Source organism: Girardinichthys multiradiatus, chromosome 12 (assembly GCF_021462225.1).
Source record: "Girardinichthys multiradiatus isolate DD_20200921_A chromosome 12, DD_fGirMul_XY1, whole genome shotgun sequence".
Classification (NCBI taxonomy): domain Eukaryota; kingdom Metazoa; phylum Chordata; class Actinopteri; order Cyprinodontiformes; family Goodeidae; genus Girardinichthys; species Girardinichthys multiradiatus.
Window position 1 is genome coordinate 39,591,927 of NC_061805.1, and position 19,769 is coordinate 39,611,695.

The 19,769-nt window shown below is 39.4% G+C and overlaps 1 protein-coding gene across 1 annotated transcript; it reads right to left on the minus strand.

Moving 5' to 3' along the window:
- Positions 1-51: 51 nt before the first annotated feature.
- On the minus strand, positions 52-19,725 carry LOC124878138 (glutamine--fructose-6-phosphate aminotransferase [isomerizing] 1). Its single transcript, XM_047381962.1, has 19 exons — positions 19,588-19,725; positions 17,786-17,893; positions 16,721-16,828; positions 16,508-16,633; positions 16,343-16,401; positions 16,115-16,249; positions 15,964-16,025; positions 15,704-15,783; positions 15,505-15,613; positions 13,926-14,089; positions 11,992-12,087; positions 11,065-11,162; positions 10,775-10,895; positions 10,385-10,542; positions 7,032-7,146; positions 5,701-5,828; positions 5,193-5,360; positions 2,444-2,605; positions 52-1,516 (listed from the first exon to the last, which is right to left on the minus strand). The coding sequence occupies exons 1-19, from the start codon at positions 19,592-19,594 to the stop codon at positions 1,472-1,474; spliced, it is 2,049 nt and encodes a 682-aa protein (XP_047237918.1). The 5' UTR covers positions 19,595-19,725; the 3' UTR covers positions 52-1,471.
- Between the last annotated feature and the right edge of the window lie 44 nt (positions 19,726-19,769).

Here is a 19,769-nt window from a genome sequence, read left to right on the forward strand (position 1 = left end):
TTTTTATTGTCACTGTACATTTATTAAAAATAAAATTACACCACTGCATGGTATCTTTAGACCAAATAACTTTATTGCATCAACTCTAACAGCGTGCCACTGGTCACTTCATCCATTTGAAAAAGGGAAAAAAAACTAAAAGTAACAAGTGAGGGTTTTAAAATGATGTGTAACAATATTATATAGTTTTCACTCCCCATTTTTTGGTAAGAATATGCAGTTCTGCTTCAATGCTCGTTTCAAGCCATGTCCTTATCTTGGCATCTGAAAGAAAAACACACTAAAAAGGACCACAGCCACACAAATTGCCTCTGACTTTCAACACCAGTAAACAAAATAGTGCTGCGTATTATGTCCTCGTTATGGGCCTCAATATGTTGTACATCAAAATCCACCACAATCATTGTTCGCTACGAAAACAATGGATGAACACAATGTGTGTGTTTTGGTTTGCAATCGTCGAAGCCGTTGCACAGATTTTTGGTTTGACATTTTCAACAACAGTAACAATCATTTTTTTAAACAAATGAACCCTGCATAAGAATAAAAAAATTTGTAAAAATCACTTAAAAAAGGGAAAAAACATAGAAAACAAATGGGAAAGAACTAAATGGTCCAGGTATGTAACGGCAAACAGAGGGCTTCAACTTCAGACAGAATTTTCCTCACTTCACTTAATTTAGTTGCAATTAAAAACACATAACAAGATCTCTGTAAGGCAACAGAAATAAAAATATGATTTTACCCATACTATTACAGAATCAGGATCTGTAACATACACAAGGAGCAAACAAGCATTTTTCTATGATCCGATATGTGATGCTACTCCCCCATCCTGGGAAGAAGACGAAGAACAAGTCCAGGATGGGAAACACAAAACAGAGCTGCAATTACAAACAAGAAGCGATGACTTATGGCTTGGAATGATTCAAGTCTGTGGTTTACTTCAGTCATGGAGTAAAACGCTTTAAATCATTAGCTGCCAAAGAAAGTTATCCCAACTAACCTACAAATCATTGCACTAAAAGAGAAAATGAGCCAGGAAGGTCTTTAAAGTCTAACTTCTCTAAGGATCAGCTCCAACAGAGACCAATCAGCAGCAAATGTGGTGGGCTTGCTCACAACTTTCTAAACAAAAGAAAGTAACCATATGTTGACTACTATCTTAAAATCCTAAAAACAACAAGATGTGGTGAAGATGTCAGCCCCGACACTGCCATTCACAAACCAATCTTCACCAACAATACAATGACAATACCAAAAGTTTCTAAGTAATCAAAGACAGTGAGATACAAATAAAATGTGACAGTGAGATTCACAAGCCTCACTTAAAATATTTAATAAAAAAAAAAAAGACAACATGGGACACCCAAACAGGATGTAGTTTTCTCTTCATACAGACGCTCCCTCGATGTCAGTTGTTTGAAAGTGTGCCTGCCAGGCTTTTGTCATCAGGTGATAGACGTGACCTTTACTCCACTGTCACAGACTTGGCCAGGTTCCTTGGACAGTCCACCTGAATGCAAACAGGAAAATGTCAATTAAAGTGGTAGAAATACAATAGGCCTTCACAACACCTTCGCTTCCTGCTCCTAATGAGGATAACAGGTTAAGAAGATGTCCAGTGATGACGAATAGCTGTTGGAAAACTATAAAATACAATTGATCTAAATCTAAAAAAAAAAACAAAAAAAACAATCTTTTGTCATTTTATTTTCTAGATTTTTAGGTGACAACTAGTGCACAAATGTGAAATTAAAGGAAAATGATACAATAGTTTTTATTTCTTACAAAAAAAAATCCTTAACATTTGTATTCAGACCCTGAGTGGAAATGACTGTTGGCTGCAGGTACAGCTGAAAGTCTGTTTGGTCTTGACCAACTTTGCACATCTAGAAACTGAACATTTTGCCCCTTCTTTGTAAATTAGTGGAAGCTGAGAATGGAGAGCATTCTTAAGTCTTGCCACAGAACAGATTCCTAATTAGATTCAGGTCTGGACTTTGAGCGCTCCATCCTAACACATGAAAATGCTTTGATATAAACTATTACACTGAAGCTCTGGCTGACTGTCACACCTGCATTACATGACCCACTTATTAACTGTGACTTTTTAAAAAGGCCTTCCCCGAAAAGTTTCTATCCTTACACCAAAAACCTTGTTTTTTTTTTACTTTTTGAAGTCTGTTGGGAACACTTTAATCTGTATATAAACACACAATGTTTATTTCTGGTGGTGGCGGCTCTCCGCTGTGTTTGCCTACAACGCAGTTTAGAGGAAACACTGGGAATATACATTCCTTACGAGTGTGTTGCAGAATCCCTTTTCTGGTGATACTGGAAATCATTAGCCAACATAATGACAGTGTGAAGTCTGGGGATCAGTTTGCATAGTTATTTTCAAGAAGGTGGTAATTTAGGCCATGCTCAGTACAAAACTTACATCAAATCCTCTGAGGACAGCCAGGTGGAAGGAGAGCAGCTGCAGAGGGATGACGCTCAGGATGCCCTGCAGGCAGTCCACACAATGAGGCACTTTGATAGTGCGGCAAGAGTTTTTGATGGATTCGGGGTCATCCTTGTCACAGATCACAATGGGGCGACCCTGGAATTCAATACAGGTTGAAAAATCAGCTGAATATGAGTCACAAAAAAGCTTCAAAAAAGATTTCCCTGCTCAGCTTATTGTCACCTTTCTTTTAAAGCCACATGTGCTACGCATTACTGAGAGAGCTGATGTCATGCTAGAACAAAACCGCCCCTGTATTGACTGAGGTGAAGAATCAGAGGTGTGGCTCACAAAGGACTTAAATGACCTCACGAACAACATTTGACTGGTCACATCAGGCTCAGGAAAAATGAAATGTATTAGAGCTGCACAACCAATCAAATTAAATTTGTCACAGCAACATCAATGTTTGCAATACTGCAATCGCAAATGACCGCTTGGATGCAATATTTGGTAGGATATTGTTGGGACCCAGCCATGGATTTCAACATTAAAACTCCGGTACACACTTTTCAAAGTAAAGTGCATTAACCTTCTTCCGGCACAGCCAGGAAACGGGATAACTGCGGACTTCCTGTGACGCCACTGCCCAAATAAAAGCACAGCTGTTGCTGCTACATCCGCCCTCTTCCACACCGGTGTTCATCGGGATAGGAGGGGGACAAAGCACTGATGTCTCTTTGCTGGCAAACAGACATAAACTCTTCAAACTGGATCCAAGATTGTCATAAGATCACGCGATCATATGCACAAGTTAAGTATGAGTGAATAACTGTTTGTGTACCCAGTATTCATTCATAAAAACGGGAATTAAGGTACACGCCTGGCTTGACTTTCTCTCTCTGAGGTCTGCAGAAGCAAACTGTCCCAGAGAAGTTCCCTACAGAGAAGCGGTCTCTACGAAGCCGAGCGGAGCGGTCTCCCAGTCTGGAAGGAAGGCAGCAGAGACCCCATCACCGTGGTAACGGCAACGTGCAGTGTGGTTAGCGGACAGAACGGGTCGTCTTTCATCCACAGCCATGGAGGTTAGCTAGAAGCTAACCCTTTGTTCACAGAGCTCTATTCAAACTTCATCGTCGCTTGGACAACGTTCCTCACCACAGTTCATGAGGTTAAGTGTTCGGGCAGAAAAACATAGAACTGATTAAGGTTGAAATGATCTTAACGTTTTTCATTTTATGAAGTTTGGTTTTGTTTGTGTTGAACTCAGCTATCTTGGTGCTAGCAGAATATCTGCAGCACATGTGCTCAGGTTGTGTTCTTTGTATGTTTTTAAAGTTAAGACAAACTTTATTTAAAGGGTGATTTTAAACAGAAGATTGATCATAACGCGCCGTCCGCGCTTATGCATTTTAACCCTTTTATTAACGGTATTTTTAAAGGTGTGTGTTTGAATCTGGTGCTAAGCTATCAGCTTCTTTGTTAGCTTAACTGCTAACAGGTAAGGACATGTGCTTGCTGCTAAATAATATTTACCCAGAAAGGTTTAGTTTTCAATCCAGTAAAGTGTCCAACATCATTTTACTAAATTTGATAACTAAGTAAACACCATTAAGCCTCATTTCTCCAGAAAGATTTGTCTCTTTTCCAAAATACTCCCTTAATATTTCTTTAAATATTATTTCAATAAATAAAGACAGCTAATGAGACACCGTTGAGAAATGGTCATCCAGAACGTTGGTTTTATTCAGCAGATCATTATTTAAAACATTCTTTTATTAAAATATTTTACCTGACCTTGCATTGTGAATGGTTTTCTAAACATTTGCTGATTATTGTCTAAGTTGGTTCCAAGACTAACAACTTCATTTCCAGATTCTTCAAGATAATCCTTGGTTTTCAAACATAAACATTGCATGGTAATGTTGCATCACTCTTTTGGTCATGATTTTCAATCATCTTTAAACAACTTGTTTATATTGTACATAGTCTATTAGTCTTCCCTATTCTTTAATTCTGCTTGGTAGTTTAGTTGGATTGTTTTAGCATAGTAAAGAGTTTGTTGATTGAAATATGTTTGACTTTGAGTTGACTTATTTTTGTTAATAAATTCTTGTATTTTAAGAAATTGTGTGAATTCATTCCATATATGTGCAGAGTTTATGCTGTTCAATAATGTTAGAGCTCGTCTCACACCTTTCCATTTTGTCCTAATACCATCGCCTTAATGGGGCTGGTATTCTCAGGACAATCCTTAACAGACCGAAATATTATTTGATAAAATATTAATATTAAATAATCTCAGATTCATAATCCCAACAATATTATAATTCAAATGCCATGCATGCAAATGTGCGTAGAAATAATATCTGTGGCCGGTTGGAAGCTTGAAAACGTCAACTGCCCTTGATGTATAGTTGAGTGGCCTTGATGCCAAAAAAAAAAACAGGTGGTACTTTGTGATAAACAAAAACAAGAGAATCAGGAAAATATAGCGTTATTGTCAACATTAGTGTCATAGCACTGTTCAGCAGTAGTATTGTAGTTGCATGTTTTCCCAATTTTGTGCAGCCTTGAATCCATAGAGAGAAAGTTGATGCAATATAAACACGATTTATGTCAGTTTCCATACGATCTATATGCATTTTTAAATCAAGACCTCTTGGTTTCGTATAAGAATGACTTCTTTCACATTTTCCACAAAGATTTGCAACAAATTTTAGCATTTAGCTTGGATACTTACTTGACGTGCAACGATTTGTTGCAGGGCGTTCTGGCATTTGGTGTAGGTGTGGTCTCTCATGATGATCATGATAACAGGCATGAGTTTATCCACCAGAGCCAGCGGACCGTGCTTCAGCTCTCCGGCCAGGATGCCCTCCGAGTGCATGTAGGTGATTTCCTTGATTTTCTGTAGCGAAGGGAAAAAAACAAACAAAACTGACAGATTAAACAAAGATGGACCTTAAATAGTTTTTAAATCAGACCAACCTAGGTTAACATGATATAAAACACAAAGATCTCAAAGGTTCGGTATAGAGTAAGGTCTGATAATAATGAGGCCATTATCTATCCATATGATAAGAAAACATTAAATCAAGATTGCTCCCCTGGTACCAGATTTATTTCTAAAGCCCTTTCACATCACATGTTACAGAAATTAAAAGGAGTCTTTAAAAGGCTCACATGAGAAGCAGAAGGAAACCAAATCATCTGATAAAGCTTGTAAAAACTGGGTTGGATTTGCTCACCAGGGCTCCTTCCAAGCATGTTGCATAATGGTAGCCTCTGCCCATGATCAGCACGCTCTTCTGCTGGTACAGCTCTGTCGCCAACTTCTGGATCTCGTCATCCAAACTGAGGACCTCCTTAATCAAATCTAACAAACAAAACAAAGGGAAAATCTAATGCAAGTCTCTTCTCTTTTTCTAAAAAATGGCTGATTAAGGCAACGCACATAATCTCAGTAAAATGTATTATATTTGAGTAGACAGTGTTTTCCAAAAGCGTCAACACTTCTTAAATGTTCTTCACATGTTTGACATGTTACAACCACAAACGTTTGTGTATTTTATGTAACAGTCCAACACAAAGTAGTGCATAATAAAAAAGAGAAAAATGATGGTTTTAGGGATGCACAATATATTGCAACATCACTGTATAAAATATGGATATCACAAGGAACTGCTTAGACTACAATTACTGTAAGCTGGTTAATGAAATGCAACACATTCAGGCTTTATAGGTCTGCAATATATTTGGTAGATCTGGTGTTTAATGGAGCATAAAAATCTTTTTTGTAAACAGAAAAAAAGGTAAAGAGCTTGTAAAGTCATTACGAAACAAGTTGTTTTATTCCCAAAACTGGAGAGATTCCCCAAATGCAGGTTTTTGAATTAAACCTTGCTGTTGAAATGGGATGTCCATTGTTAGCTATTTGCCCATAGCAGAAAGACATTACTGCTTATTTGTTCATCCCAAGAGATAAATGGTTATCGTTTTCACTAACATTATCACATGTTTTTCTAATATGTTTTCAGATCCTTTTAAATATCTAAATATTGAAAAGTGACTTCTGAAGGGAGTATGTGTAAATTTGAAAAAAAACATGGATCATTTACCTCCCATTTCACATTTATTAGTTACTTTGTGCTGGTCTATCGCACAAAACCCCATTAAAATACTGTGAGGTTTGTGGTTGTAACAAGACAAAATATGGAAAAGTTCAAGAGTATGAACCCTTCTGCAAGGAACTGTAGATAATTATGGGCACGGCCTGAAAATACAGAGAGATTCCTTATGGGTTTATTATCACAGTTATCTCAATATGTGCTTCAGGTCCAGGGAAGCGCACAACAAGCCAAGAGCCTGTAGTCTTCCTTCTGCCTCCCACTCATGTTTTTTGTTCTATGCTTCTCTATTTACTTAAGTTTCTCATCCAAGTGACTTGGTTGCATTCATAAATAAGAAGCTCTGAAAAGTAATTATTTTTTTGTGTGACAGCTGTTTTGTTTGCTTGGGATTCCCGCAAGGGTTTAGGACATTCCTGGCTTTACCAGAGAGTACCTTTGTCTGGGTTTACCTGGAAGAACTCTGAGGCCCTGGATTATTTCACGGCGTCTGGGCTGCATGGAAATTCTGTCATCGCACATCAACAGCGCGAACATGATCAGAGCCACAAACTGGCTGGTGTAGGCCTACACAGTGAAAGGTTAAAACAATATTAATAACCTAAAATCATCCAAGACATTTTAGATTTATGCATGTTTGTAGTTTTTGTCATCACACTGAATCTAAAGAATTGGGGCTTACGTAAGGTTAGTGAAGCTTATTGTCTCTTTGTTCTAATAGGATTGCCACTAATGTATCCCAGATGGGGAAGGAAAGGAGGAGCGGGCTTCAGTACCAAACTGCTCATCCTGGAAAACCAGATGAGCTCTGAACATTACATTTAAAATACCCCTCTGATCATTCGGGAAATGTCACAGCTCAAACTCTCTGAGCCTCCAAGTCTGTCGTCATCACCACCTACTCTGAGCATGTTTGGAGGCCCTCCATGCCCATTTGGGAGATTTAAGAGAAGCCAGGTTGAGAGAAAATGCCAGTATGTATAACAGTAAAACCTCCACTGATACTACTTTAACCACAAATACTCAGAGCTGTGACAGTCCTTGCTGTCTGCAATGATGTAACAGTTCTTCATTTTAATCTGATCTTTTACATACTTGTGCATAATCACCAACTTTTTTGTGTTTTACAGCTCTGCACAACCGCTTCAGATATGACAAGAAGAAACCTCTTTCTAACTTTCACTTGAAAACTAATTTTGTAACCCTCCAAGACCCCAATAACTGCTGTTATGTAATTCAGAAAGTGGACATCTTCTAAGCTCTGTCATCAGATTGGCCAAAAAGGTTTATCAAGACGCTCAATCACAATTCTCCACATTTCCATGAATCTTGAACAGAATGAAAGGAAGGAAAGAAACTTCAAGGAGTTAGATGTTTCCCACTGATCTGATTTGATGAGCTGGGTTGTAAATGTTCAGTGTTTGGTGAAGGTTTGTCTTTGGCACAACCAACACAGCAATAAATGATGGCGTCTCTAAGGCGTGCTATGGAGCTTTGAAGTCACTGAGCCAAGCCCAAGGTCTGAACCAGGAAAGGACTTGCTTCACTCTCTCCCTCTCCTGGCCGAGCTTTTAGCTCTTTGCTCTCAGTCCCAGCTGGAAAATCCTTCTGGTTATGAAAGTGAGAAGAGGGAGAGGCAAAAAATACCAATGGATCGACATTCACATGAGACAAGTGGATAAAGCTAGGGTTCTTATTTGTATTACCTGACAGATTAGAGTGCAAGACAATGTCAAGCTCCATAAAGGTGGAACAAGATTGGTGATGGAGTTTCTGGATTTCGATTAGTAATGATTGGCTTCTGTGAACCGATGCTAAAAACAAGTGTACAGCTAGCTCAAGCTGAGTATTAAAAGGCCAGTTCACTCAATGATGACCCATTATCAGGAAAAGGTCAATAGACTTGTTTTAATGTCTCAGTAGAGTTCATGCCGCCATGCAGTTTAACAAGACTTCCAAGGCATTTATCCCTTGGTTTATTACCATTAGTTCTATCTTAGTCTAATCTGACAAATGCACACAGTTACAGATAAATTTAGTAGAGTTTATCAAACCGTATTTATGTTATTGCTGGTAGGATAGAATCTACTGTTTCCCTGTTTGTCTCCCAATCAGTCGGTTGGCATGTGGATAGGAGCTAATGGTCATTTAACATCTTGCAACAGATCACCAAAGTAAGCACACCCCTCCTCGTTATTTCTGTCACACTTTCAGCCATTTAAAACATTTTAAACCTTTTAAAAGGGGACATATCATGCAAAAGCCACTTTTTTAGCCATTAAATACATTTTGTTGTGTACTTGGAGTCTGTAGGACTGCAAAAAAGTTGAATTTAGTCTCTCCAGGGGCTGTGTAGATATCTTTATATTCTGTTTCGGTCATATTTTTCAGCCTGTTCAATTTTCTCTATCATGTGTTGCGTTCTTTGAACCATTGCATCACAGTATTTGCTGTGGAAGAGATAAATAAGGTCATGGACTTCTGACTGATTAATTTGGCGAATCCACCATTTTTATTTCTCGCTGCGATTTTGTAGTCCAAGCTCAAATATGACTATGCTGCAAGTGGATAAGTATAAATGTTTGGTTGTTGGATGTATTAACCCACACAATTTATTACACTGTCCCCCAGCATCAAAACCTCTTCAAAGTCCCTGGTTACATTTAATTTTTCATGGAAATGTTCCCACATCAGTGGGGAAATTCCCATTTCCCCATTTCAAAAACAAGTGCCTTCAGCAACCTCCGCCAGTATCAAGAAGGATTTGCTGAAAGACTTCATCTGATTAAGCGTTCAGGTCCTTCTGTCTATGGAAACAACGGACACAACAAAGCCGTAAGCTGCAAATATCGCTCAAATGACAACAAACCTTATTTTATACATGAATTTATTGTGTGTTGATATGACGTCCTGGCCATTGTTCTGATAACAGTAGCGTTGTGCCTTCTGCTTATGTTAGCGCTGTGTGCTGCTTTTAGCTTGAATATTATTATTACATAAACAATTTTGCATAGTTTTTGCCTCATTTCTGCGCAGCTAGATATTTGTTATTATCAAACTACAAAAGTGGCCGAACGGGTTATGGTGCAGCGCTCCTTGACCTGGAGGGGGGCTGGGTGTGGAGCCTGTGGAGCTACAAAAACCAGGTGTTCAGACCAAAGCATTGCAGTTATACTTTATACAGACAACTGACTGAGTTAAGAGTGAAAAGAAAGGATTTAAAAGCATGATATGTCCTCTTTAAATATTGCACTGACTAGATTTGGACAAGTTCAGGCCAGTGGCAATTTCTTTTCTTTTTTAACCTCATCCCTATTTATGAAAATCAACACACATCAGCTTTGCTTGAATAGCATCTTCTCTTGTCTTTCCTATTTTGAAGAGTGGCCTAGAGAAATGGGCTTTTTTTACTCCAGGGGAGCAGGTAGTCATTTACCTGATCAATTTAAGAAAAACTATAAACTGGAAAAATACATTTCAAGTGAAATAGTTTTACAAAAATTGTTATGGGGGTCTGTATCATTTTGTAAAAACAAAATATTTGTAAATCTGGGATTTTTCCACCCTGAATAAATGTTTTGAAAGTAAAAGGTTGCATTTTTCTAAGGATTTAAGAGTAAAAATAATTCCAAAGCAATAATAAATTATTTAAGGCGTCTTTTTTATCTTTACTCAATAAGTGTGGAAGACACTGTACGAGAATCGGGTCCAAGAAGATTAGAGAAACATCTAATTCTTTGGATGTATTTAATACTATGTGCGTTTTTTACAGGTTAAATGAGCAGCTGTGGTTGTCCTGTTTTACCTTGGTGCTGGCTACTCCAATCTCTGGCCCAGCATTGATGTGGACTCCACAGTCCGTCTCCCTGGAGATGGAGCTGCCCACTGTGTTGGTGATGCCCACCGTCAGAGCGCCTCTCTCCTTACAGTAGTGCAGAGCCATGAGGCTGTCAGCGGTCTCCCCTGCAGGGTCGGCAGAAATAATCAGTTTGATAGGAAACTGCTTCAGGACCCTGGTCTAGGAAGGCTTCATGGAAAAGACCTCAAGGCCCAGCACAGAAATATCACACTCAGGTAAAAATGAAATCATCAATCCTCCAGAGCACAGCACAAAGAACAGCCAAGTTAGCTCTGCAGGGAAAGTGGAGTACAGATGGGAATGTGGACTAAATCAGGTTGGCACCCAGATCCACACCTGACTGGCTGATAAAAAAGCAGACATCGTCTCGGAAGACCGGGGTGTTTCTGTCCAAGAAATCGCTGGCGAGCTCCACCATGACAGGGAGCTCGGTAAGCTCCTCCAGAACCTGGCGGGTCTGAAAAAGGGAAAAACGACTAGTCAGCGTCATTCTGTTAAAACAAGCCAGTCAAACTCAAAACAGGGAATGGGGCAAGACATAAACCTCTTACCTGTGTCTACTAAACACATCGAAGTAATTATCAGTATGAGTAACGAGAAAATTTGAGAGGTTGAGTTCTACTTACAGCTACTCCAGCATGGTAGCTGGTGCCACAAGCAATAAGGATAAGTCGCCGACATCTTTGGATTTCTTTGATGTGGTCCTTCAGTCCACCCAGTGTTACTAAAAAGCAAATCAAAGAGCCCATCAGCCAAATCTTTCATGTTAAATTCAATCTTAGAAGCATAAAACAAAAAAAGAGATCAGAAGAATCCCTGAAACTGAAAGTCGTTATGCATTAGCAGGTTTTGCAGTAATAACTAACAGCTAAATCTATTTATGTCTAGTAAGGAAATATAGATTTACTTCAAATTAGTCTTCAGGAATTTTTTTGAAGACTTTTAATGAAATGGATAAAGCCTCGGAAAAGTGTTCAGACCCCTTGAACTTTGCAACATTTTGTCACATTACAACCACAACCCTCAGTGTCTTCTATTTGGGATTTGGGAGAAGTCACCTAATTAGTAAGACTCCTTAAGTAAGTAAGTCATTAGTGAACAAACATCTTCATGAAGACCAAAAAACACAGCAGACAGGTCAGGGAGAAAGTTGTGGAGACGTTTATGGGTTATTAAATGGAAGACAAAGAGACTATAATTCAGCTTCTTAGCCTACATGGTAGTAGGTAGTAGAGAAAAGGCTTACAGCTTTTTTAGAAACAAAATGTGGTTTTACAAAGCATAGCCTAAGGGAAGCTGAATACAAATGGGCGCTGCCATCCTGTATCATTTTCTTCCACTTGACAGCGTTGCCATATTTTGTGGTGGTCAATCACATAAAATCCCAACAACATATGATGAAGTTTGTGGTTGTAATGTGACAAAAAAGTGAAGCTCAAGAGGGCGTCAATTAAATTACTGTCTTCTCTCTTTTTTGGTTTTAAGTCTTGATACCTAAAAATGAAAACATCTAAAATGAGATACATCAGTGCGCCTCATACCAACTCTCTAACCTGTGTTGTTGTCAAAGTTGATTCTTCCTCTCATGGTGTTCACCACAGACTCTGGCTGTTCAAAGATCTCCTTCTGCATGAATGAGCTGTAGTTGCCTGTGAGGACAGGATCAGAAAACAGGGAACATTAACAATACCAGTTCAAAATAAAAGGTTCACCTCTCTTCAGAACATAGGAGCTCAACAGTTTGATCTGACATGAGATCCAACAACCTTCTTTTTACTGGTAGTTCTGGTTTCCTGGAACTGTGGGGAGGTTTGTCCTTTCTACTACTTCATATCGTCTTTAGAATCAAGATAAATCCTCCAACTTTAAAGTGGAACTAAACCCTATGAAAAGGAATAACTCCGCCCTCAGACAAATTTTGAAAAATGCCACTAAAGTGGGCAATGCCAGGTGTGGGGATCAGTGGAGGGGGTAAGCAGGGGCGTTTTCAGGAGGACAAGGGAAAGTGGCAGCTAGTTTAATTCAAACTACCAATATTGAAACATGGAGAGTGAGCAGAGCAGCACTGCGAGTTACGCCACGGATAGATCTTTTGAGGTGGAGAATTTTTCACCCCCCCTCATCATCGGAGGTTAAGAGATGCTTTATTGAACCCAGTGAGCCCAGTTGTACACGTACCAATTATCAGTGTTTATAAGAGGGGATGTTTCAACGCTGTTTACATGCACAAAATGCCACGTAGAACAGTGTTATTGTCATTGTTGTTGTAAGACTGCTGTTACAGTTGCAAGAAATACAAACGAAAACAAGCAGAAACTAGAACGCTACAACTCGGAAACGACGTAAACTCTGACATCCCAGTTCCAACTTCTGAGGTTAATGGAACGCAGCATTACACCCGAATGCGGGGGCTGTGAAGTTGACAATGGCCAAGCTATACGTTTCAACCAATAGGAAAATTCAACTGCAGTAACCACTGTTCAACCCAAGAAGGGCAGCACAAAGACAAGTATTGCAGAATTAAACAAGTTTACATGAAATAAAATAAAAAATAGCACAATAACAAAAGATAACACACATAAGGCCCAGTTTACACAATTTATCTGCAAAAAAAGTTGACTTGGGATTTAGCTCCTCTTGAAGGAAACATACAAAATAAAAAAGAAGTTGGCAGATGATTTTCTCTCAGCAATAACAACACTGATAGACAGAAATGCTGCTGTTGTTTTAGCCTGTTTTCCACAGCAATTTGGGTCATGCAAATTTAGTTATTCAGCAGAGAAAGAGGCAGAGTAATGACTCGATCATAAGGGAATGTGAAGTGGAGCCAAAATCATTTCTCCTCTGCCCTCTGCTGGACTGTTTTGGAAAAATAAGAGGGGTAGAAGCAAACACAAAACCCCCTTACCTGATTAATTACTGATGTGGCAAATTAGTTTGCATAAGACGAGTCTGAACTGCAGCACAATGAGTTGGTAGGAACCAGAGACATTGAAGTTCAAGTGTTGGTGCTTCAAGACGGTTCACTTTTATATTGTGTAATCAGTCCACAGTAAGAAAGGAGCATAAAAAAGTGAATTTTGCGTATGCTATTTGCAACCAGTGTGCCAACTGATAAAATGTACTTCTTACTTTTTAAAAGGAAGAAATAAAAAGCCATTGACAGGCTTTAGTCCACAAATGTATACTATAAGCACATTTCAACTCAGACACATAAAAAGGTAAGAAAGTCAAGAAATAATACAACAACAACTGTTCTGGGGAATGCAACTAATGCAGAGGTGTTTTAACTACTTGGATCAAAAGGTTTAGCCTCAGGGTTAAGGCAGCTGAGCTTCAGAAACAGCCAGTACATTTCACAGAGAGGTAATAATGAGCTTAAAGAGAAAAGTACAAGGCAGGGTACATATGATTTATTTGCAAATCTGAGAATCAGTAGTGATAAGATGCAACTAAATGCAAACACAAAAGTTGACCCTCCTCTCACCCTTCATAATCTGCTGTAGCTCCATCTGCAGGGTCTGGATGGCGCGGGCCGGGTAGTCCCCCGCCCGACGCTTTATCCTGTGGATGGACAGCCGACCTTCCATCACAGCAGCCACATCGTCATCCTCCAGGAAGATCACCCGGTTTGTGTGCTCGATTACAGCACTGGCGTTAGAGAAGATCAACCACAATATAAATGAACATTTAATTATGGATTCATTCGTAAAGTTTACCTAGAGCGAGCATACGTGACAGTTTCTTGGAAGTACTCATACCTCGTATTACAACCACAAACTGACCAGCTTTCCTGATCCACTATTATGGAGATGGTGTGTTCGTAGTGTTAGTTTTCTACCGCACACAAGCCAGACATTTACATTTAGGCTTCAACGTGTTTGCTGTGTCCATTACATGGCTTGTAGCAAACTGTGGAGGAGACATCTTATGCCTTTCTTTCAACAATACTGCCACTCTTCCAAAAAAGCCAGATTTGTGAAGCACACAAACTGTCCAGTCAATAGTTTCTTCCACGTAAGCTGTGCATCTCTGCACCTCCTCCAGAGTCACATTTGCCTCTTGACAGTTTCTCTTATTAATGCCATCCAAAACTTACCTGCCTGCTATGTTCTGTTGGGAATAACCTTTATTAATATGACTCACAGCTGTTTTTTCCCATTTATACCATAGTAATATAAAATACAAGTTCTAATGTTTCCCTTTTGTTAGAATAGGATAAGAATGCTAATAAAAACACACATTACAAGGATAAATGGCCCATGGTTTGTCATGAATGACCTGAGGCTCGGGCACTGGGTTTGATAGTGGAGCAGCTGGTATAACTGGTTTGATTAGAAAATCACAGCACACGATTAAGGAAAGACACCCGCTACTACACAATCTAACAGATAAGACACCACAATGGTGACACATAGTCTACTGATAATCACTGATGGAGTGCACATCCATTGCATTGAAGTGCCAGATGTAAAACTATATGTGACTTTCTATCGAGGCTCTTCGTCATCCTCTAACAGACGGCGACGGTCCGAGACAGGAGCCTCAGCGCTGATCTCTAATCATTCCTCTGCCTTAATTTAGATTAAAAGAGCTAAAAGTAAGAAACTGGTTGAGAGTCGTTCCTTTAAGAGTCAATGTTAGATAAAGTTTGTGATTGCTTCTGGGGACCAAGTACCGGAGGAGCTCCGAGGCGTCTGACGGCCAGCAGGGTGCGGTAGCTCGGACAGTTCTTTGGTCTTCATGGTGTGGTTTCTTCATTAATGTTCTCTAACAAACCTCTGAAGCCTCAAGGAAAAGCAGGATTTATAATAAGACTAAATTACACATAGCTTGACTTTGCTGCTGGATCCTGTTTAGGGGTTTCAGAGTAAAGGGGCCAGACTACAAATGTGCCACACATTTTTCAGACATTTACAAAACAGTGCATCCTTTTACTTCCGCTTTACAAATTGAGCACAACGTGTAATGGTTAATGTTTGTGGTTGTAATGTGACAAAATGTGAAAACTTCAAGAGGAATACTTCCAAAGCGCTGTAAGCAGTAGAAAGGCTGATGCAGCCTACCTTGCGTCAGATGCAAAGTAGTACTCCACAGCTTTCTCATCCAGTGGGAACAGGCATGTGTCCTGGTCTGTCCTGGGCAGGGAATTGCAGCTCTTTTTCTCTTTTCCAGCTGGAGAAATAAAACAGTTAGAGCCAAGGTTTGCATCCTTTATATAAAATTCAAAGTATTCAGACTAGGAACAGAAACAGGAGTAATTACAGCAGCGGTAGAGCACTGGGATATGATCGGTGGACAGCTTGTGATCACTGCGCACTCCCATCAGGAGGGGACTTCCCCTCCTGCACAAAACACAAAAAACCATGTTACAGATCACTCTAATTGAGACTTTAAGTATAAAATGTATAGCATGTAGGCCTAACTTATTTCTAACAGCAGTTATATTATAACAAACTTTAAATAAAGTGGGATCTTTATTCTCAACTTTACATAACATTGTCCCTTCATCAGTAGGGGTGTACCTTGTTCCAACTGCCTCTCCAGGGTAATGCACACTCTTGAAGACCAGTGCGAAAGCTCCTTCCTGTCAGGTGAAAGGACAACATGTTAAAGAAGCCGTTGTGTCTCTAATTACCTCTGAGGCACTGATTTTTTCCATCAGCTTCTCCTTACCAGCTGCTGGGTCACACGCTCCACCAGTGTGGCAAAACTGATGTCGTCACTTTCCCGGTTGTCATACATGTACTTCACCAGCTTGGCAATAGTCTCGGTATCCGTCTCTGACTCAAACTCATAACCTTTGCTCTCCTGTGGAGTGAATGTGAGTGTATGAGCTGTGTTTGTGAGAAGAATGAAATCAAACTGATGTTTTTTTTTTTGTTCCAAGTAGTATTTGCTCACCAGGAACTTCTTTAGATCTTTGTAGTTGGTAATAATTCCGTTGTGAATTACAATGAACTCTGCCAACAAGAAAGATCATCATAAACTGTTAGAAATCCACGACAGCTGCACACAGATCCAACAATCTGAAGTCTGTTTAGTTTCCGCCTTTATAAAACAACTGACCATTGTTCTTGTCCGATCGTTGTGGATGACTGTTCACTGGGCTCGGCACACCGTGGGTCGCCCAGCGGGTGTGAGCAATGCCAAGGTGAACATCCAATTCCACATCCAGGTCAAGATCCTGCTGTTCTAAAAGGGCAAACAGAAAGTAACAAGCGCTTAAAACGCCAGTAGTTCTATAAATGACTGATTGAACAAAGCTTAATCGCAGCTTACTGTGAATCTCCTCATCGAGAGCCTTAACTTTTCCACGTTGCTTGATCAGTTGGATGGCCTTGGCATTTGATTCCCAGTCTTTGCTATTGCCTCCATCGATTCCCACACCTAACAATAAAAAAAAAACAATAAAAAAAAAACAGGAAACTCATAAGAAAATAGAGTAAACAGAGTCCATATTTACATTACTTCTGAAGTTTACATACAGGTCCTTCTCAAAATATTAGCATATTGTGATAAAGTTCATTATTTTCCATAATGTCATGATGAAAATTTAACATTCATATATTTTAGATTCATTGCACACTAACTGAAATATTTCAGGTCTTTTATTGTCTTAATACGGATGATTTTGGCATACAGCTCATGAAAACCCAAAATTCCTATCTCACAAAATTAGCATATTTCATCCGACCAATAAAAGAAAAGTGTTTTTAATACAAAAAACGTCAACCTTCAAATAATCATGTACAGTTATGCACTCAATACTTGGTTGGGAATCCTTTTGCAGAAATGACTGCTTCAATGCGGCGTGGCATGGAGGCAATCAGCCTGTGGCACTGCTGAGGTCTTATGGAGGCCCAGGATGCTTCGATAGCGGCCTTTAGCTCATCCAGAGTGTTGGGTCTTGAGTCTCTCAACGTTCTCTTCACAATATCCCACAGATTCTCTATGGGGTTCAGGTCAGGAGAGTTGGCAGGCCAATTGAGCACAGTGATACCATGGTCAGTAAACCATTTACCAGTGGTTTTGGCACTGTGAGCAGGTGCCAGGTCGTGCTGAAAAATTAAATCTTCATCTCCATAAAGCTTTTCAGCAGATGGAAGCATGAAGTGCTCCAAAATCTCCTGATAGCTAGCTGCATTGACCCTGCCCTTGATAAAACACAGTGGACCAACACCAGCAGCTGACACGGCACCCCAGACCATCACTGACTGTGGGTACTTGACACTGGACTTCTGGCATTTTGGCATTTCCTTCTCCCCAGTCTTACTCCAGACTCTGGCACCTTGATTTCCGAATGACATGCAGAATTTGCTTTCATCCGAAAAAAGTATGTCTCACCTGCTGAGTCGTAGCCTCTGTATTCCAGGCGTTTAAGACCTTTGATAAGAATCTCAAGGATGTCCCGGCGTGTCCTTGGAACATGGTAGTTGAGATAAGCAAATATTCCTGAGAAGCAGTAAAGAAAACAAAGAAATTCATTTAAAATATGCTCTTTAGGCTCTAAATTTCTACATCAGGTGACAGTGGTTATTTAGGACCATTACATAACTGGTTCAATACTAGAACAGGTCCAATTCATATTTACTAATAGAAAATCCAATAAAATATAATCAGAGTCACATCAGAGCCATTTACCTACAGCCCAGTTCAATCCTAATTATACTGACACAGAACAATCACAATCAGTTAAACATGCAATGACAATTGGTAAAAAGAGTTCATCTAAGGAAGCCAAGCCGACTGCATCGAGCCATTGACTTCACAGCAATCTCTTCCAATAAGCAAGTGTGATGCAACAATATAAAGACATGACTCGCTTTTAACAAAACTCACCATCAGTATAGTTAATAAAATAGGGAAGATATACTGGTTTTTTGTTAAAAACCTTAATGCAGGAGCGTAGAACATAACATTTAATACATAAGCATTAAATTTTAGAAAATTTAGAAATTGCCAAATTTATTCCTTTTTTAAAGAGGGAAATATACTCTAATTTGTGTCATATATTTGAAATTTAACGACCTATTAATATCAAGAAGTTGATGAGTAATCCACCAGAAACCAGTCTTAAAGGAATGAGACATTATTATTCATCCTAGTAAAAGCATGTATAAGCTGGGTCACCGGGTGAAGGTATTTTAACAGTGACATCAGTAAAAATCTTTGTCCAGGTCATTTTGATTGTTTGTAAAGCTTTAGATTACACTAAGACTTGTGTATACCCACTAAACCAGCTTACTGACAATCACTATATTACTGTGGTGACAGATAAATGCAGTCTCAGATAAATGCAAATGTTTAGCCTGAAGAAAGCTAAGAAACAGAGCACTCATTCAGAACAGCGGGAGTAGGTGGGGAGCAGGCAAAAATGCTGAATGAATTACAGGAAACATCGGGGCTGAAAATAGTATATAATAATAGTATGTTAACCCGAGCAAAGCGTCTGCAGGTAACAAGAGAAAACCATAGAAACTAGTTGATCAGGTCCAGTTGGTATGCTCAGATTGTAATGACAGTTATAGGAGACAGATAAATCATCAATCAGTCACAAATGGAACAAAAGCAACGGACAAAGATTTCCACTTCTCTTCCTACAAAACGATTATAAACAAAAACATATTTATGTGAATATTTTGATCTTTAACGTGATACGGGTGTCAAACACAACCTGACAAATCTACTGGTTGAGTTTCACTTTTGGGGCATTAGGTTGTTTTTTTTTTTGTTTTGTTTTTTTGTCAGATATAAACTCAAATGTATTCTCAGTAATTTCGATCAATGACAAACAGCAAATTGAAGTTAGAACGCGTCATCGCAAGGTAAATTAGCTGTCTGACGTTAATCGGAAGAAAGCAGAAAATATATTCGTATTACTTTCACTCGCACCCACAATGATAACTCACAGGTCAGAAACAGAGCGAAAAACAGCAAAAGAAATAGACACTTTTATATTTATGTGACGAGCAGCATCAGCAAGTCCAGCTCATGTTCGCTAACAGGACTGAGGTTAGCCACCCAGCTAACAGCCTTTACACTAAACACACACTCTACGCTGTTTTATTTTTGTCTGTTTTCACTCCTAAATAAGAGAATAACGTAACATTCTCAATGAATGCTACAGGAGAAGAATAACCACTCACCACACATGACTGCAGCGCTGTTACGAGATACAGTTATTCAGGTCTAAGAAAGGTGGGGACGCCTATCAGCCAGTCTCGCCCCCTTCCTAGCTCCCTGAGATCGAGCCGCCTCCTTCCGTCGCACTCTGATTGGTCGAGGCCGACCTCCTTCTTCAGCGGCCGCTTCTTATTGGTCAAGTTCT